The sequence below is a fragment of the Clavispora lusitaniae genome (genome assembly GCF_014636115.1).
Source record: "Clavispora lusitaniae strain FDAARGOS_655 chromosome Unknown tig00000187_pilon, whole genome shotgun sequence".
Lineage (NCBI taxonomy): Eukaryota > Fungi > Ascomycota > Pichiomycetes > Serinales > Metschnikowiaceae > Clavispora > Clavispora lusitaniae.
Window position 1 is genome coordinate 578898 of NW_027093980.1, and position 18160 is coordinate 597057.

Genomic DNA, 18160 nt, shown 5'->3' on the forward strand with positions numbered 1-18160 from the left:
GACGCTGTTACAAAAGATGATTTCATGCACTAGACAAGATACCGCAAGAAGGCTCAAACCGGCATTGCCTGTTCAAAAAATTTAAAATCACAAAAATCGAGCCTACGGTTTCAAGGCTAGCTCCGTCTACTGTTCTCGTCAATTGGATTTGAAGGCCAATAAAAAGACCGAACCTCGAAAAGCCGTTTTCTATCAATCCTGCAACACTTGTCGCGCCGTTCGCCGCATACATTCGACATTCACCCTTCCATTTTCCCCCATTTTCCATGGCCCACGCGGACTTCTCCAACTTCGCCGCCCTGCTGCGTGCAGAGACCCTCCAGTCTGTAGTCGACGCCTACGACGCCCTCGCCCTGGACTGCTCCAACTGGGTGGCCAACTTGGCCAACGCCCTGTCGCTAGTGTGGCACGCCTACCATGCATTGGGAGTCCGAGTCAACTGGGCCGGCTTCTATGTTCTCGACGCAGAGGCCGCCAACACGCTTGTGCTTGGCCCGTTCCAGGGGAAAGTGGCATGCCAGAGCATCCGTTTTGGCGCGGGCATCTGTGGCCGGGCGGCCGAGAACAGAAGCACCGAGGTGATTCCAGACGTGCACGCCGATAAGGCGCATATCGCCTGCGACGGCGACACCAACAGCGAGATTGTGGTGCCTCTTGTGGCGGACGGGCGTGTGGTGGGCGTTTTGGACATTGACTGCTTGGACAAGAACGGCTTTGGGCCCGACGACGCGGCAGTGTTGGAGCAGTTGGCGCAGCACATTTCCAGCTCGTGCCGCTGGGTGTTTGCCTGAGTCCATCTGGGCAGAGCTGCTGTTCTCAGACACCTGGACGAACACCTGGACGAACACCTGGACGAACATCTGGACGAACACCTGGACGAACACCTGGAACATACACCAGTATTGGTTGTTTCATACTTCTCCTGGAAGCTTAATTAGTAGAGTAACTACGCCTTCAGCGCTCAAGATACTTGTGTAGAATCATGCATACATCTCACCAGTACTTCTCTATTAGTATAACAATTTTACAGTGCTTTGCTAATTATACAATGTTGCCAACCGCCCGACAACCAGGCGCCTTGGCCGACAGAATAAGAATTGAAATTCACGCAATTCAAACATCTCAGTCAACAAGTCGACTGACAACAATTTTGGGCCGCTCATGCGGCAGTAGACACAGATTCGGCCTGGTCGTCGTCTTCGCCCCGACTCGTCCCATCCGCAGGCTCCAGCTCACCAGGCCCATCGTCACCATCTGCGATGTCTTTGCGACTTGGATCTCCATCCCGGCTCTCTGCCAAATTGTTTTCGTGTTCCCGGCCTTCCTCGTTTTCGTCTTCCCGGCCTTTCTCGTTTTCGTCTTCCCGGCCCTTCTCGTCCAGATGGAAACTATTGCTGGCATGGGTCTCGTGGTCGGCCCGCCGCTGCTCCTCGCGCTCCAAGTTGAACGCCAACAAGCGCTTGGCTTTCCCCACGGCCAGCGGCAGCCCCGAAATGGTAAACAGCCGCTCGCCCGTGCCGTCCTCTTCGGAAATGGCAATGGTGGCTCCGCTCACCTTGCGCACGCCTTGGATCCGCAGCCCGTGCTTCCCAATCAAGGCCCCCACAATGTCGTCTCGGAACAGCACCGTCTCCTGCGTCGTGGCCGGTTTCGGCACCTCGGCCGCCTTGCTGCTTGGCCGAGGCACATACAACACCGTTTCTTCCAGCAGCGACGCCCCCAGCAAAAGACACCGCCCCACAATGCGCACAGCGTCGTACAAGTTGTCCACGGTGCCCTGGAGCTCGACCAAGCGCTCGGACGACCCGGCCAAAAACAGCTTCAGCACAATCATCAGCACGTTGCACTGCCGCTGGATCTGCTGGATGCGCAAGCCGCGGGCGCCAATGAGCGTGCCGATTTGGCTGTTGGGCACCATCATGCGCAACACAGTGGTCTGGCCCTCGACGTTGGCGATGCGCAGCATCTGCTTGAGCGGGAAGTACAGGTACGAGAAGGGCGTCTCGGACAGCGCGTTGACAAGCGCCTGGGCGAAATAGCTCAACGCTTTCGCTGCGCTGTCCACGAGCCCTGACACGGTGAGAATGCGCTCGTGGGTGCCGGGCCGCAACTGCGAGATGCCGGCGCGAGTGGCCGTCTCGTCTCTGATGGAGTCAATGACGGCTCCGTTCTGCCCGATGAGGCAGCCGGCTTCTTTGGCCGACACAAGGACGCGGAAGTTGATGAGGCCAGGCTGGGTCTCCAACAGGGGCAAGATGTCGTCTTCGCTCATGATGTGGACTTTCCAGTCGCTTCGGATAGACACTTCGCCTCGCTTAGGATACACTTCGCCTCGTCTAGGATAGACTGCTTTCTGGTTTGGTCGCCCGTCTTCTGCGGTAGTGGTCCGCTAGAAGCTCAATTGCGTGGTTTCGGGTGGTTGTGCCGCGAATCGTGCTCAATGGATTCGTCCGGCGGTTCGTGTTCTGATCTGGTGGATGGGCAAAATAAAGTGGGCCCAAACTTCGCAATGTCAGCTGGCAATGGCTTCTCGGATCGACTCTGGTGCTGCGCCGCTCACGTGGAAATAAACACAACGTCGTCGGAAAAGAACAGCTTGCAAACTTGCCAGCAGCAATTTAGAGGAGGCTAGAAGTTGTAGGAGCTGGTCGGCTGGTGCCAGAGTGCATACGGCCAGCCCTGCACTATATACGTCATGGGATATCATGCCCGGGCTACACAACGCAGCGGTAGAAACCGCTTGGGGCCCAGACGCGAGTTTCGCAACGGCGCCGTGTCGCGCCAGCTGGCGGAGAAGTTGGGTGCGGTCACGGACGGGCGGTTTTCCTGTTGCCGCTTGATTTGCTCCGCTTTTCCATTTTCCAGTTCCATTTGCGCCGCTTTTTTATTTTCCCACTTCCATTTAAGCTCAGGGGCAACACCAAGCATTCGGGGGAGGGGGCTGGCGCCGCGGATGGCGGCTTTGTTCTTTTATTTATTTTTTTTTCTTCTGGAGATTATTTTCCCGCGGACTACTGTGGTCTTGCCTCAGTCCGCCTTGTTCATCAAGGCTCCAGTTCCATGCCTGCCACCTGCGCCTGGTGCAGCACCCAGACGCATGAGGCGCACAATGGCGGGAATGGCGGCGCTTATATGCAGGACACACATCGTTCTTTGCAGATTCTACATGAGTGCGTGCGTTGATTAAGTGTGCATTGTTGGACAGCAATGGCAGTCATTACTATATCAAGAGAGGCATAGAATGGCAGGCGGGGCAGCTGTTGCGAAAGATCACAAGCAAGCCACGTGACCTGTCCTGTGGTGCCGTCGTCACGAGAGATATTCTCCAACAGACACACACAGAAACTCCTCGCCGTCCTGCTCGCCGTCAAGCACGTCAGCAAAAGAGTAGAAGTTGATGGTCTGGCCCTCGGCGAGCTCCGGGTCCAGCTCGGGCTTTTCCGAGTGCGTCCGCTGGCCAGCGGCGGAGGAGTTTCGCCGGAACAAATTGTAGCCCGGTTTGAATTGCGCCTGGCCCAGACAAAGCCGCGTGCGGCAGTCCCTAGTGTCGGCACCGCACTCGCGGCACACAAGAAGGACGCTGTTCAAGTCCACGGTCGGGTCGGTCAAGATTTCCGTCGTGGTGTCTAAAACGGGCGCAATGTAGTCCTCGGAACTGCAGAAGGTAGACATCAGGCCTAGCGACCCGAGCGAAGCGTTGGAGGCCACCGACATGGACCGCCCAGACCTTGCTTTGGGCGTGTTGCACGATCGGAGACTGCCTCGGGGTCGAGCAATCAGATGGGCTCGTGTGCATGACCGCTCAAAGATATTCTCGTGACTTGGACTCGTGAGACAGTTGTCTGGAGTATCGCTGATGGGGCTGGGCTGGGTTGCGTCCAGAGTCCTTTTAGAAACGGGGTTGGACATGCAGTGAATTTGTAACAAGGCGGAATAGATAGTAAGTGAGGGTGGTGTAAGAAATTGATTTCCAGATCGTCCAATGAGGAACAGTCAGGTTTGTATGGTCGGACGTAGAGTGATACTAAGGATAGCTGATATGTTATCAAGCAATCTGAGTATAGAGAAATCCGATTGAGTCTAGTGTGACCAGAATGTAGGATCCAGTGTATGAGATGGCAATCACAAATAAGAGTAATGGCCACAGGATCAGAAAAGGTAAGGTGTGAACGGCAAAACGGTTGCAAACGGCAATTTGCACTAAGGAGTGGTATTTAAACAGGGAGTAATCAAGTCGGTGCAAGTCACGAATCAATAAAAGCAAAAAAAAAAAAAAAAAAAAAAAATAACGAGGTATCCAGCCGAAGAAATGCACTCCGCTTAAAACGTTGGGCCCGCCACTAGCAGTCAGGCTACGAAAAAGCTCATTGCACTTGCCACATCCGAATTCCGGCCCGCCCCAATCTTGATTAGACGGCGAATATGTCGGAATTTGCGCCCTGGATTACATACTATCACCGTTTTGTGTGTCAGTGTAAAGACCCCCCACTAACACGGAGGGTGCAAAACAGTCTGGTGCTGCATGGAATACCCCTAATGAGGCGTGCGAGAAATTCCCCATTGGGCATTTCTTTTCCTTTCTCTGGCCTACAAAGATGTGCGCTTGTTGCTCATTGTCTCATGCCGCATGTCCAAAGGATCGGGGCAGCTGGCGATTGTGGAGAAGGCTGAAAAAATAAACAGCCGCCGCTTATTTGGTCCCAATTCAAGCAAGTATCATTTTCGCAGGCGATATGTGTGCGCAGAAAGTTCCATGCGTGCAGAAAGTTCCATCGTCGGTTTTCGCGCGCAAATAATCACCCCAGGCGTGACCTGTTGTGCATTCTTTTTTTTTTTTGGGTTGATCCCTCTGTATTTGTCTTTGCTCCCGTGATAGCAAATGAACGGCGTCGGACATTGCGTAAGCGTGAAAGGAACGGCAGAAAGTCACGTTTTCGCCTGCTTTGTGTACTCCAATTGTTTTTTCTTCCTTCTGCGCAATCGCATATGGCATTAAACTATGAGGCGCATTGGGCATATACTATGGCACATTCCCGACTGCGATGAAAAAGAAAAAAAAAAATTGTAACCGCAATTGCACACAGTAGATGAAGCTCCCCTGAGATTTTGGCCCAAATACGAGTCTTAGAGTGGCCGGCAAAAGATGCCACACCGGAAGAAACCGCGACTTGCGTGGAAGTAATGTCATTTATGTAACATCACCTGTCGCTAATGTCGCGTGATTTGATAATATCAAATAAGCGAGATGTGAAGTCAGAGGCTTGATAAAGTATTAGAGATCATTTGAATGGTTTGCCGAATGTACCAGAGGAAGTTGCGTATTGGTCATTTGAGTCGATTTATTCAAGTGAAGATGTTAGTCTGTATTTGAAATGTGAAACGTTTTGAAGAAATGTGATTTTTCGTATGGCGATGTCGAAGTCAAACTCCTCAGCGTCAAAGCCCATTGTTCACTATTGGTAAGAAAGAGAAGACAGAGTCTTTCTTCGCGGCCTACATTTCGTTGATTCAATATTCACCACATTTAGCAAAAGGCCTACTAAGATCCCATCAAATTGAAGTTTTCAAGACGAAACTTCTCGCAGCACAAAATCCATGAAATCATCAATCATTAAATCCTGCTAAACATCCAAAGAATGTCTCTGGAAAGCATAAACCATTCCCTTCACGTGGAATGGAAGCATAGCAAGAAAGACCATTCAAGACAACAGAGAAGAATATTACAAAGCCTGTCTTATATTCTCATGTGCATTGTACGATTGATAGTCTATAGAGCGTACTCATGAATGTTAAGAAGAATCGTCTAGTCAGTTACGTTACTCATCCCAGACCTTCTCTACGACTTCGAGTCTGGTTTGAAGGAAGAAGGGGTTTCAGCAACCACTGTTCATATTTCCAAGACATTTCATTACTTTCCACCCCACGGATAATCATTTCTTTCAACAACATTATTTCCTCAACCAAAGCCATTTCATTCGAAAACTGTCTTTTCTCTTTGAAGTTTTCGAAATACGGAATTTACTTATAGGAAGTAGAGTTGGATTGTAGTAAATTATATTATTTCTCATTCTACCTTTCGGTTTATTTGGTTCTACCTTTCGGTTATTTGGTTCTACCTTTCGTTTTATTCCGTTGTACCTTTCGTTTTATTCGTTCTACCTTTCGTTTTTTATTCCTCCTCTTAATTCTCATGGCCTTCAGATTCCAGAACTTCTTCCTTCTTGGTGGCCGCCGCGTGTCGCGTGTCGCGCCAAACCATCCCATCACCACAATGTCGCAACTCCATCTTTCCATGGCCACCGTCAACTCCACCTTCGCCGAGCTCTCATTGGCTGACCGTGTGGCCTTGTATCTTCCCCACGTGATCTACTCGCTGCCCTTGCCGCCTCAGTTCGTTGCAGCAGCGCTTACTGTGGTGTCAGCAACCGCACTAGTGATTGCCGGATCTTATGCGACTGTTAGCCAACCCAAAACCGCCGAGGATCCGTGCGACGACACAGAAAGCCCCTTGTGGGATGTGACGGACCGCGACGACTGTCCGTTGTATTTCACTTGCGCAGACGATATTCTGGGCGTGGATAGCGACGTCTTGGGCGCCAAATCGGTGGCAGCGCTCGTGGTCGCGGCGGCGGCGGCGTTGAAAGCGCTCGACTATGTGCTCCGGCACTTTGGCGTGTCTGTTCTTCGCTTCCTCAACTACTACGTTGTGGCCGTCACTCTCTTCAGCGGCACTGTAACGTTACAGTGGTTCCTAGGTGTCTTGCTGCGCAACGTGGCCTACGCCTGTGGCCTTCCGGGCAACCTGAGCTTCTTCTTCGGCCGCTTGCGGCTTAGCGTCGCCCGCGAGGACCGTTTGCCCTTGGGCATGGCCGAGGACATGGACGAGCAGAAACTCGACGCCGAATTGGGCGATTTCCAGGCCTACGAGCACTGGATGCGCCGCCACAACGGCGTGCGGGTGCTCCGGCCGCAGCAGTCGCACCGCACAACGTCTGTGGTTGTGGACGGGCGTCTCGCCGTTGCATTTCCGGCCGCTGTGGCGTTGCTGGCGCTTTTCTATGCGCACAACGCGCAGCTCTCGTCGTACGGCCTTCCGCGGCTCAACTGGCTCATCAACAACGCGGTCGCTGGCGTTCTTGCCGTCTGCGGCTGCCGCCAGATCCGCGCCGGCACGTTCCGCACGGCGCTGCTTTTGCTTGCGGCGCTTTTCGTCTACGACGTCTACTTTGTGTTTGGCTCGACCGCCATGGAGGCCGTGGCGGCCGGCGTCGATGCGCCGCTCCGGCTTGTCTTCCCGCAGCGGCCCGCCGCGTTGCTTTCGTGGGCCCAGGCGCAGCTGTGCACGTTCAAAGACTTGGATGGGCCGGCCACCATTCTCGGGCTTGGCGACATCGTGGTGCCCAGCGTGCTTTCGTCGCTCTGTCTCCGGTACGACATTGCCCAGTTCTACAGGCAGCGGGCGCCGCTTGCCTTCCATCGTCTTCGCAGCGTGGGCACGCCAGTGTACTTTTGTGCCAGTGTAGCGGCGTACGCTGCTGCCGTAGGAACAACCATTGCGGCGTCGCAGTGGAGCCGGCGCGGCCAGCCGGCGCTTTTGTACATTGTTCCGATGATGGGTGGCGCCATATTGGGCACGGCGTGGTGGCGCGGCGAAACCGAGGGCCTTGCGGCATACTCCGAAGAAATGGTGCCTTATGAAGGTGCGACCGAAGACGCCACCGAAGGTTCGGCCGGCGGCTGTTTGCAGGACGGCGCTTCGGTGCAGGCGGGCACCATTTACGAGTTCGACGACAACGAAACAGACGACACGTATGTGATCGAAGACGACACGGCCGACGACGAAGACACGGACGACAACGACACGGACAACGACACCGACACGGACGACAACACCAACTTGGGCTTGGAGATCCACACGTTGCTCTTGGACCTAATGGGGTAAGGCCAAATGGCTCTCCTGCGTACAGAGTGGTGTGGTTACGAGTGGCCCGAGCGTAGGATTTAGTCTTTTTTTGACGGACGCCGTGGATGGAAGGTGCAGGCGGAGGTGTGGCGCTGTTATCAGAGCACACAAAAGCGCAAGGACAAGAAAGGCAGAAGCAAAAAACAGCAAAGAGTGCAAAGACGGCAGCAAAGAGTGCAAAGACGGCAGCAAATACCAAACAATAAACAGCAACGAATCTAAGACAAGATAAGAATAGTGCCGCCGTGCGATAAGCCAGGCCATGGCATGTGACCAGGCTATCTTTCTCCAATGCGGAAGATCGCGCCGATCAGCGCAATATGCCTGCGCTTGCAGGATGTCTTATCAAGAAGGTGGGGCACGCAGTCATTTAAATGGGCGTGATCTACTGTTTTTCTGTGGTCACTGTTGTGTTTTCTGGTGTTCTGTTGTCTTTTTCTGGTGTTCTGTTTTGATCTGTTCTGATCTCTATTGTTCTGATCTGTGTTGTTCTGTTCTCTGTTGTTCTGATCGGTGTTGTTCTGATCGTGTTGTTCTGTTCTGTTCTGATCGGTTCTCTGTTCTGATCTGTGTTCTTTCATCATGTCCAAATCCAGCAAGCGCATCCGCTTGGAAAAGGAAATCTTCTCCAAGTCCATCCAGGACATCGAGAAGATGTTCAACTTCACCTACGACGAAGCCGAAAGACCCCACAAAGTGCCGTCCAACCACCGCCTGGATCTCCCCGCCGGAACCCTCAAGTATACCCATTTCGACTACGATTGCATCAACATCGCCCTTATCCAGTCCGACACAAACAGCGACGCGGGCCTGGACGCCCAAGCGACGCCGATCTTGCCCGACTCGCCCGCCACGCTACATCCGTTTGCCGACACGGACGTGCCCCGCAGCGTGCTTCTAGACTTGAACGACGATGACGACGTGGACGACTACAAGTTCGAGCTGGACTTGAAACTGTACTTGCCACGACTCACGTTGGAGCAGGACTTGAAGATGATAGACCGCATGTTGAGCCGTCCGTTGCAGTTGCTCTAGCTGTGGACCTCTGCCTGCATCTACGTCCCATGTTTCCCATATAGTCTATCGCTACAATCACGATATGCCAGAGGCGCGCAAAATGCCGTAGATAAACCGACTGCAGACACGGCTTCGGTAGTGTATATAGGTCGTCGCTACTCTTTTCCTAGATAGTCACCAGAGCCACACCCAGAGATAAGCGCCTCCGAAACACGAGGCTCCAAGGCTTTGACGGAGACGCCACTTTTGCTGGCGCCAATCGTGGCTCCTGCAGAAAGAACCTTTGCCAAACCAGAAGGTCGCCTTATATTTTCGTTTCGTTTCGTTCGTTTCGTTTTCGTTGTTTTCGTTTTCGTTTTGGTTTTTTTTTTTTTTTTTTTGTTAGTTATCGTTTTCGTTTCCCCTTCCGTTTGTTTCGTTTTCGTTTTCGTTCTGTTTTTCTTTGTCTCTTTTCTTTTTAGACCCCCTAAGTGCTCGCTAGATAAGATAAGTGGAGAAGGCGCAAAAGAGGAGCGGAGCTTACACCCGTACATCCGCAGAGATAAGGGTTCAAAAATGCCACCTCCCCAACCAGGACCGCTCTGTACAGAATTAAGGTTGGACAGAAGCTCAAGCCCCTGTTATTAATGGGTAGCGCATAAAAAATATTGAAAACGTGAATTAAAGCGTGAATCCTTATCAAGGGTGCTTCTTATCAAACATCAATGATAGTCCCTATTGGATGATCAATAATGGACCTATTGGATAATCAATAATGGACCTATTTGATAGTCGCAATAATAGTCCACTCGATAGTCGCAATAGTCCAATGATCTACAGGAATTACTTATCAATGCAGCTAATCACAAAGACAATTAATGAAACAATGGAAGGATGTCTGCCGAGTTTCATTTCATTGTATTCGGAAAGTCACAGTGATATTTAGGAGCGAAATTTCATTTACATGCGGCTATTGTTTCATTTATGTCTTGCCTTCAGATTGACTGTACATGTCGAGGCAATGTAGCCACATTAATTGCTTTGACGTGGCCTAGCAAAAGTCGTTGTCACAAGCTGTCGAAAACACATCAAAGCATTTTTTTGACGGTTGGATACCAGTCAAGTCACCACTAATGTCGCGTTTCACCTTTCTAACGAAAAAAGACAGAACACACAACGTATCATAGTGAACCTCGAACTGGAATCGATAGTAAAATTTCAGTGGTTCTTCCACTACAGTTCTGTTTTGGACCACCTAATTCTTGAACACACCTGTACACCACAGAACCCTTTAGACCAACCTTGGACAATTTCACCGACGCTACTGCTCTATAATCCTTGGTCCATCTAATATTTTTCTACATTACTGCTTGCTCTAGTTCCATATTGTTCTGTTCGTTTTTGGCCATGCTGTTGGGTGGATATGGGATGTACGGGTGTTGGCCAAGCACCAGAAAAAAATCTCCACTCTTTTCTAACCGCCATGGTTTTAGCTGATCTTGGTTCGAGATTGCGTAATGCGCTTGGCTCCGTGGAGTCAGGCTCGGAAGATGAGGTCCAGAACATGATCAAGAATATCTGTTCGGCTTTGCTCGAGTCCGATGTCAATGTTCGGCTCGTGGCTCGCTTGAGAGACAATATCCGCCAGAAAATCGCCGTTGAAATCAAAAGCGCCAACGAGTCGTCGGCCAACAAACGCAAAAAGCTACAGAAAATAGTCTTTGACGAGTTATGTGGGCTTGTGGACTCGCACGAAGAGCCTCCCAAACCGAAAAAGTTGAGCCAGACCAAGTCTGTCGCCAAGCACGGGAAGAAACCAAAGAAAATCGCCGCCGAGTCCCATGTGATCATGTTTGTTGGTTTGCAAGGTGCGGGAAAAACGACGTCGTGTACGAAGTTGGCAGTGTACTACAAGAAGAGAGGCTTCAAAGTGGGTTTGGTGTGTGCTGATACTTTCAGAGCAGGTGCTTTTGACCAGTTGAAGCAAAACGCCATCAAGTCCAACATCCCGTTCTACGGTTCCTATTTGGAAACAGACCCGGTCAAGGTGGCCTACGAAGGTGTCAAGAAGTTCAAAGAAGACAAGTTCGACATCATCATTGTGGACACATCTGGTCGCCACAAACAAGAACAGTCACTTTTCAATGAAATGGTACAAATCAGTGAAGCTGTCCAGCCGACCCAGACCATCATGGTCATGGACGCTTCTATAGGTCAAGCTGCAGAGGGCCAGGCCAAAGCTTTCAAAGAAAGTTCCAATTTCGGATCGATTATTTTGACCAAAATGGACGGCCACGCTAAAGGAGGTGGTGCCATTTCTGCTGTGGCAGCGACAGAAACGCCAATTGTGTTCATCGGAACAGGAGAGCACGTGGGCGACTTTGAGGTGTTCAAGCCCTCGACATTTATTTCCAAGTTGTTGGGTATTGGTGATGTTCAATCTTTGATTGAGCACGTGCAACTGTTGAATCTTCAAGACGATGAGAATCACAAGAAAACGCTCGAAAACTTCAAGGAGGGTAAATTCACTTTGCGTGATTTCCAGACACAGATGAATAATTTCTTGAAAATGGGACCGTTGACCAACATTGCATCGATGATTCCAGGAATGTCGAACATAATGAACCAAGTGGGCGAGGAAGAGACAAGCAAAAAAATCAAGAACATGATCTACATCATGGACTCTATGACGGCCCAAGAGTTAGACTCTGACGGCCAACTTTTCACAAAAGAGCCCACGAGGATTTTGCGAGTGGCCCGAGGCTCGGGCTGCTCAGCTGTGGAAGTGGAGATGGTGTTGCAACAACAGCGCATGATGGCCACTATGGCTGGAACTGCTAAAGCCATGGGAGGCAACGGCGCTCCAGCTCCAGGAGGAAATATGCAGAGAATGATGCAACAAGCGCAGTCGAACCCTAATTTCATGCAACAGGCCATGAGCATGTTGGGTGGCGGTGGCGCTGGTGGAGGTATGCCTGACATGTCGTCCATGATGAACAACCCACAGATGATGCAGCAGGCACAGCAAATGATGGCGCAGAACCCGAACTTGATGCAACAGGCACAGCAGATGATGCAGAATCCAGGAATGATGCAGAAAATGATGCAGCAGTTTGGCATGGGTGGAATGTAATAGGAGAAGAGAATACAGCAGAAAGGAAACTACGTAGGTGGTCAGGTTACTCAGCTCGACAAATTTTTCCCTGGACTGTAACTCAAGATCACAATCCAGTTCGTAAAGGCCCAGTGACGAAATATTTAGAGAGTTTGAAGTATGTCTGATCGATCGTGTAGTTCGAGTGGATGAGAGATTGCAGAATGGCCAAAATAACGACTGAACTAGCAGTCAGCAAGGAACTTGATGGGTTTCGAATGCAGATAGTTGAACAAATTATTGAAGCACTTATGTCAACAACATCCACTGCTGGAGCTTATTTCTCATGGAAATACTGGAGTCGAAAAAGGACAAAATTAGAAAGCAATGCACAGGAGAAAAAAATTGTAACCCAAAGACGAACCAACCAATACTCAAAGAAGCTCAAAACATGAGCCAGAAAGCAATCGTAGACGGCAATCGCAAAGAAACAAAAGGATCGCAAATTTGTCAATTGACAAAAAAAGAAACCAAAATCCAAAATACCAAAGTGAAACAAATCTACAAGGGCCGGAATCGGGTCAATACTCGAACACTGTTCATCTCATGTCTTAGATGACTGGCGGGGAAATGTGGAGAGTCCTGCATTGAATCCTGCATCCAGCCCTGCATAAGCTACGCTACTGACTAGAACACATTCGATGCGAAGAAAAACAACCATATGCCAAAGTAAAATTACCTCTTCTAAGACAAGTTACACCAGCAGGAAAAACGCCAAATTTTTTTCCCACACACGCAAAATTTCTTTCAGCCACGCCCATTCTCTCTCTTGTTGTAGTTCCCATTTGTGTTTTTCAAGCGAAAAAGGGCAAGCTTCCGTGGTTCGGCGTCTACAGGCCTCGTGACACCACTTTGTTTCCCTGCAGGAAATCCACACTCCCACTGATAGGGTCAGAAAGTGATAGCTTCACCACTGCTTTTTGGCAATACTCACATTTTCTCCGGAAATCCCAATTATTGCCTTTTTTGTGAAATCCATCTGCCACGTGTTGCCGCAGTCGAATACTGACTGAGTTCCCCTGCGCTAAACTATCGGCGCCTCTCCTTTATCTGCGCTTTTTTGTTGAAGCGCTCCATTGTGTCTGAGTTTCTGCTGTCCTTGCGACTTTGCACCAGCGGCGATCTTTCCTTTGGTCTGATCTGCCCAATTCCCAGGTTTTTGCACATCCAATGCCCGAGGAGAAAACAGACTCGAAACCCTTGGACTGGGGCAAAATCCACGACTTTGTTGTCGAAAAGGGCAATGCCTTTTTGGAAACCTTCGACAAGGCCGATGTCGACTGGTTCCTCAGAGACTCCAACGTGGCTGGCCCGGGCCTGACGTCCATGAAGGAGTCGGAGCTGGTGTCTTCTGCCGTGTCGGCCAAAGACCCGTCCACCAAACCCATCACCACCCCGTCTCCGGCCCTTTTGCCTGTGTCCAACACCAACGAAAACTCGGCGGCAAAGACAAAACCAACCGTTCTGGAGGTGCTGGACGAGCAGATCCACTCGGAAAAATACCATGACTTTGCCCGCCGCTCGCTGACCAGACGCCGCAGTAGTGTGTCTAGCATGGTCAGCGTCAACAGTGCTTCCAGCAACGGCAGCGGCGGCGGTTTTTTCTCCAAGTTGAAGAACAAATTGCACCGCTCAGACTCGGTCAGCCAAAGCAGCGCGCCCAAGTTGGGCTCGCCTGTTGCAGAATCTCCTCTGCTCTTCAAGGACGACTACAAAATGGGCCCGGCTCATAAAGACCATGTGACGGAACCGGGTCCCAAGTCAGGCCCCGCTCCAAAAGCGTCTCAGGTTGAGCCGGAAAGGAAACAATACCTGTCGGAGCTGCAGTATCTGGATCCGAGGTTGGAAGACTATATTCGCTTCTACCGGCGCCAAAGCTTGGGCCTGCGGCGGCCAAGCCTCAAATCGGAGAACAGCACGATGTTTCCAAATGGGTGCTTGGTCAACCACGAGCAGCTGTCGTCTGGAACGCAGCCCCAGGGCAAGATCTCGTCGTTGTTCCGCCATATGAGCATTGGCTCGGGACCAATGGAGTCCCTGGGCCACAAGAATTCCTTGGATTCGAGATCCACCATGCTGCTGGAAGGCTCGGGTGAAATCAAGCTGCCCAAGCCTCTCAAGCGTGTTTGTTTCCACTCGCTGACATTTCTCATGGATCCTCCGCAGCAGATCCCCTCGCGTAATCCTCGAAAGGGAAACGTCGAGGTTCTTCCTTCGGGTGCTGTGCGGATCCGCCCTTTGACGGAAGCAGAAAAGATTGCCATTGAGAAATCACAACGTGGTTTGGGCGGCGGGTTGGTTGTCGGAGGCACAGGCGCGTTAGGGCTAGTGAAGAAGGAGGAACTCGAGGAAATCCACGAGAAACTGCCAGAAGAGGAGAAACCGGACTCTGAGCAGAAGCTGCCTGACGACGAAGAAGATACCGCCATTGACAAACACGCCGAATCACTTGGTATTGAAAAACCAATGTATCACCATGTGGCCAAACCGGGATATACTGTTCCTGTGAAGAAAATGGCGCTCGACCTCATGTACACCCGCTGCTGCCACTTGCGGGAAATTCTTCCCATCCCAGCGATTGCCAAGCAGATTCCCAAAGGGTCAATGGCTCCTTTACCTATATTGCAGCTCCGCAACCCGAACCCGACCATGATTGAAATCCAGACGTTTGCCGACTTTATTCGGATTGCACCTATTATCTGCATTTCGTTGGATGGTGTCAACTTGTCGTATGAGCAGTTCAAAGAGCTTTTGAGCGCAATGAGTGCAAAGAAGCAATTGGAAAAGTTGAGTTTGCGTAATACGCCCATCAGTTGCGAGGGCTGGTCTTTGCTCTGTTTGTTCCTCTCGCGCAATACGGTGCTCAACAGGTTGGACATCACCCAGTGCCCACCGTTATCTGTTAATGTGTTGAAGAGAAAGAAGAAGAAGCAGGAGGAACAGGCGATCGAGAGAATGACTTGCAACAAAGAAAACCGCTCGGACATGGATTGGGCACAGTTTACGGCTACCCTTATTGCCAGGGGCGGGATTGAAGAGTTAATATTGACCGGTTGCTGTATCACAGACTTTGTGACTTTCGAGAATCTCATCAGCAAAGCAGTGTGTCTCAAAACTTACAAATTGGGCTTGGCTTATAATCAGCTTACACCTCAGCAGCTCAAAGTTGTGCTAGACCATTGGGCGCTCACAGACTTTAGCAGAGGCCTTGACTTGGGCTATAATGATTTCCTGTCTCTGGCTCATATGAACGTTTTCTTGGAGGTTTCGAAATCACCAAAGTTTTTGCTGATACTCCCTCATATGAAGTTGGCATTTTTGAGTTTGAATGCCACCAACATTCGCTTCAGTCAAATTTTCAGGGACACTTTCGAAAACCTTTGCATGAAATTGACCAATTTGAAGTACTTGGACCTTTCTAATAATCCAAAGTTATTTGGATTAAGCCATAATAAAACACCATCCTCCAGCGGCTCGGTCAACTCTTCATTAGCTTCGCCCAATTCGAAACAGTCAGGCTCTACTGGCTCTACCTCCGACGATAGCCTCACGAAAATCAGCCAAGAACAGGTAGTGAGCTACTTTTGCTCGAAATTACCTTTAATCCCCAAGTTAATGCGACTTCACCTTGAGAACAACCACCTTTCATCATCTTCTCTTACCGTGCTTTTTGAGACTTTACCTTTCTGCACAAGTTTGGCGTACATATCCGTTCTTGGAAACACCTTAGATATAGCTTCCGCTACAGCATTAATCCAAGGACTCAAAAACTCGAGAACGTTGATTACTGTTGATGGAGACTTTAGCCAGTTGCCAGAAGTTCTCAAGGAGAAAATCGGATTGTACACCATGCGTAACATGGAGAATTTCTTCCAACTGTCAGTGCAAAACAATGGCCTGGATGATTCTTGTCTGGAACACAAGCCACATGAGCTTACCCTTACAGAAGAGCTAAACAACATTTTGCTGCGCAAGGCAGAAGAAAAACTTAGTATCAAATCTCCTGAAGTTGTGCACTTTATTGAGAGGGCACAGAGAGATAGGAAGAAGTTGAAATCCACCATCAACGATTTATTCCATTTGCAATGGAAAAACGAGCTTGGAATTGAAGGGAAAGAGGCTTTGATCAGACTTCTTTTCATCGACTCAAGTCTTGAGCGTGGATTGAAATTAATTGATCCCGATCTAGTGGCCAAGGAAGAAAGTTTCACGTCGAGTGACATCTTGAACATTAATCTTGCGGAGGACGAAAGAAACGAATTGAAGCTGTCGGCTCTTTCAAAAGTGCAAGACGCCAGTGCTGTACACGAAAACTCTTTCAAGCCAGTAGAAAGTGGGTCTTTGCCTGTTTCCAGAACGCAGTCGCTTACCAACTTGAACAATTTGAATCGTGAAGAAGGGTCGGTGTTGAAACTACTGCAGATGGACGACAAGGATGAATCGGTATTCAATAATCTTTCCGTGTATTCGGGAGAAGAGATCCGCAAGAAACTCAATGACATCAACTTGTCTGAGCTCGACAACATTGTCGACTATCTCTCCAAAGCACGGAAGAAGGGCATCTCGTTCAAAGACTTGTTCAGTTCTACCGATGAAAGTGGAGAAACGCACAAGGATATGCTTGACGAAATCCGGCAGAAAATCCACATTTTGCGTGAGCTTCACCTCGGTAAAAAGGATGATGTTGCAGATGCAGCTGTGGACTCGGACTTAGAAAAGGACTCAGACGATCCCGAGGCTGGCGGCGAGCAAACTGCAATCGAAGAGGCATACGACAAGATGTTGAGCCGGTTCACGTCGAATCTGGAACCATAGATAGTAGTGCCAGAATTTAGTATACGATTTTAGAGAATATGGACAAGTATTACCTTGAGAGTAGGATAGCAGTATCACTCATTTCCTCTTGTAGTGAAATAATCAGAGTACAGTTCAGACTATGATAGGTGTCTGAACACCAGATGTACCAATGATCAAGCAACAACGACCTTTAATATATATTTTAAGGAAAGTTCAGTCGTCTTTCGAATCTATATCCTGTCAAGAAATGGTCAGCCTGATGAAGAATGTCTATTGTGTTTAGTGCTGAAGTGAGATATGTGAACTTTAGCCTCCTAGGATCGTAATTCCAGTTCCTAATTAGTCTGTTAACAGATTATTTTACGTGTGTAGGAATTAGAAAGTTGTGTGTTTCTCGATGTGAAAGGATGGTTCGCCTCAGTATAATCGAATTTTACTTCGTAGTCTTTTATTTTCCATTATTTAAAAAGATGGTCTCTCACCTCTAAGTATATTCTAATCAAGTAAAAAGAAATAAAGGGGTAGTCCGTATTGTCTGAGCTGTTTTTGTTCACACCTATTGTTTAAATCAAACTACTGACTGGCCAAGCTAATGAAAATAGCTATTTTAATTTCCTGTTGAATCGTTAAGCTGCTCATAGCCCGGTGCAGTAGCACATAGAACAACCTTTTGAACCAATGTTGAATTCCGAATTTGTCGGTGGTGTGTCATTTTCTCATCAAAGTTGATGAGTAGAATATGAATGAATGCACAGAATGGTTGAGCCTCTGACCGAATGGTCAGCAATAACCATGGGCTTGCTCGTTTCTCTGATATGCTCCGGTTGTGTGTGTATTTCTATTTCTAGTACTCCTCCTCCGAGTCTCTTTCCTTCTTTGCATTTCTGTCGTCATCGCTGTAGTCGTCCTCTTCGTTGCCCGAGTTTACTCCGGCTGCTTCCGCCTCCTCGGCCAAATCTTCACATGCATCAATCCAGTCCGAGTAGATGTCCACCGGCTGCGACAAGGAGTTGATGGCGGTCTGGAAACTCTGGCCGCAGATCTTGCAGTGCAAGTCGCCAATGGAGTTTTTCTTGTCCAAGGTGCAAATGACAGACTTCTCGTGGTTGCAAAAGAGACAGCGGAACGTCACGTCAAGCTTCTGCTTGATCTTTTTCACTGGCTTCGCCGAACTTTTTCTTTTTCCCATTGGAGATGTCCAGTGTCTGGTTTGTCCGACCTAGAGCGTCCAGTTGTACATTGAGCGCGCG

The 18160-nt window shown here is 49.6% G+C and overlaps 8 protein-coding genes across 8 annotated transcripts; 5 read left to right on the forward strand and 3 right to left on the reverse strand. All coding sequences in view use genetic code 12, as the record gives it.

The window, feature by feature from the left end:
* Positions 1 to 266: 266 nt before the first annotated feature.
* On the forward strand, positions 267 to 791 carry FOB63_004263 (L-methionine (R)-S-oxide reductase; the record flags this gene model as incomplete). Its single annotated transcript, XM_002614889.1, has 1 exon — positions 267 to 791. One exon carries the CDS (start codon positions 267 to 269, stop codon positions 789 to 791), a length of 525 nt encoding a protein of 174 aa, XP_002614935.1.
* Positions 792 to 1159: 368 nt separating this feature from the next.
* On the reverse strand, positions 1160 to 2272 carry FOB63_004264 (uncharacterized protein; the record flags this gene model as incomplete). The annotated part of the gene is made up of 1 exon (XM_002614886.1): positions 1160 to 2272. The coding sequence occupies one exon, from the start codon at positions 2270 to 2272 to the stop codon at positions 1160 to 1162; it is 1113 nt and encodes a 370-aa protein (XP_002614932.1).
* Positions 2273 to 3309: 1037 nt separating this feature from the next.
* On the reverse strand, positions 3310 to 3909 carry FOB63_004265 (uncharacterized protein; the record flags this gene model as incomplete). Its single annotated transcript, XM_002614884.1, has 1 exon — positions 3310 to 3909. One exon carries the CDS (start codon positions 3907 to 3909, stop codon positions 3310 to 3312), a length of 600 nt encoding a protein of 199 aa, XP_002614930.1.
* A 2362-nt stretch (positions 3910 to 6271) lies between these two features.
* On the forward strand, positions 6272 to 7942 carry FOB63_004266 (Signal peptide peptidase family protein; the record flags this gene model as incomplete). The annotated part of the gene is made up of 1 exon (XM_002614883.2): positions 6272 to 7942. One exon carries the CDS (start codon positions 6272 to 6274, stop codon positions 7940 to 7942), a length of 1671 nt encoding a protein of 556 aa, XP_002614929.2.
* Positions 7943 to 8545: 603 nt separating this feature from the next.
* FOB63_004267 (uncharacterized protein) lies at positions 8546 to 8998 on the forward strand (the record flags this gene model as incomplete). Its single annotated transcript, XM_002614879.1, has 1 exon — positions 8546 to 8998. One exon carries the CDS (start codon positions 8546 to 8548, stop codon positions 8996 to 8998), a length of 453 nt encoding a protein of 150 aa, XP_002614925.1.
* Positions 8999 to 10442: 1444 nt separating this feature from the next.
* Positions 10443 to 12092, forward strand: SRP54 (RNA-binding signal recognition particle subunit; the record flags this gene model as incomplete). Its single annotated transcript, XM_002614878.2, has 1 exon — positions 10443 to 12092. The coding sequence occupies one exon, from the start codon at positions 10443 to 10445 to the stop codon at positions 12090 to 12092; it is 1650 nt and encodes a 549-aa protein (XP_002614924.2).
* Positions 12093 to 13283: 1191 nt separating this feature from the next.
* Positions 13284 to 16928, forward strand: MHP1 (Mhp1p; the record flags this gene model as incomplete). Its single annotated transcript, XM_002614877.2, has 1 exon — positions 13284 to 16928. The coding sequence occupies one exon, from the start codon at positions 13284 to 13286 to the stop codon at positions 16926 to 16928; it is 3645 nt and encodes a 1214-aa protein (XP_002614923.2).
* An 826-nt stretch (positions 16929 to 17754) lies between these two features.
* On the reverse strand, positions 17755 to 18099 carry FOB63_004270 (uncharacterized protein; the record flags this gene model as incomplete). Its single annotated transcript, XM_002614875.2, has 1 exon — positions 17755 to 18099. The coding sequence occupies one exon, from the start codon at positions 18097 to 18099 to the stop codon at positions 17755 to 17757; it is 345 nt and encodes a 114-aa protein (XP_002614921.2).
* Between the last annotated feature and the right edge of the window lie 61 nt (positions 18100 to 18160).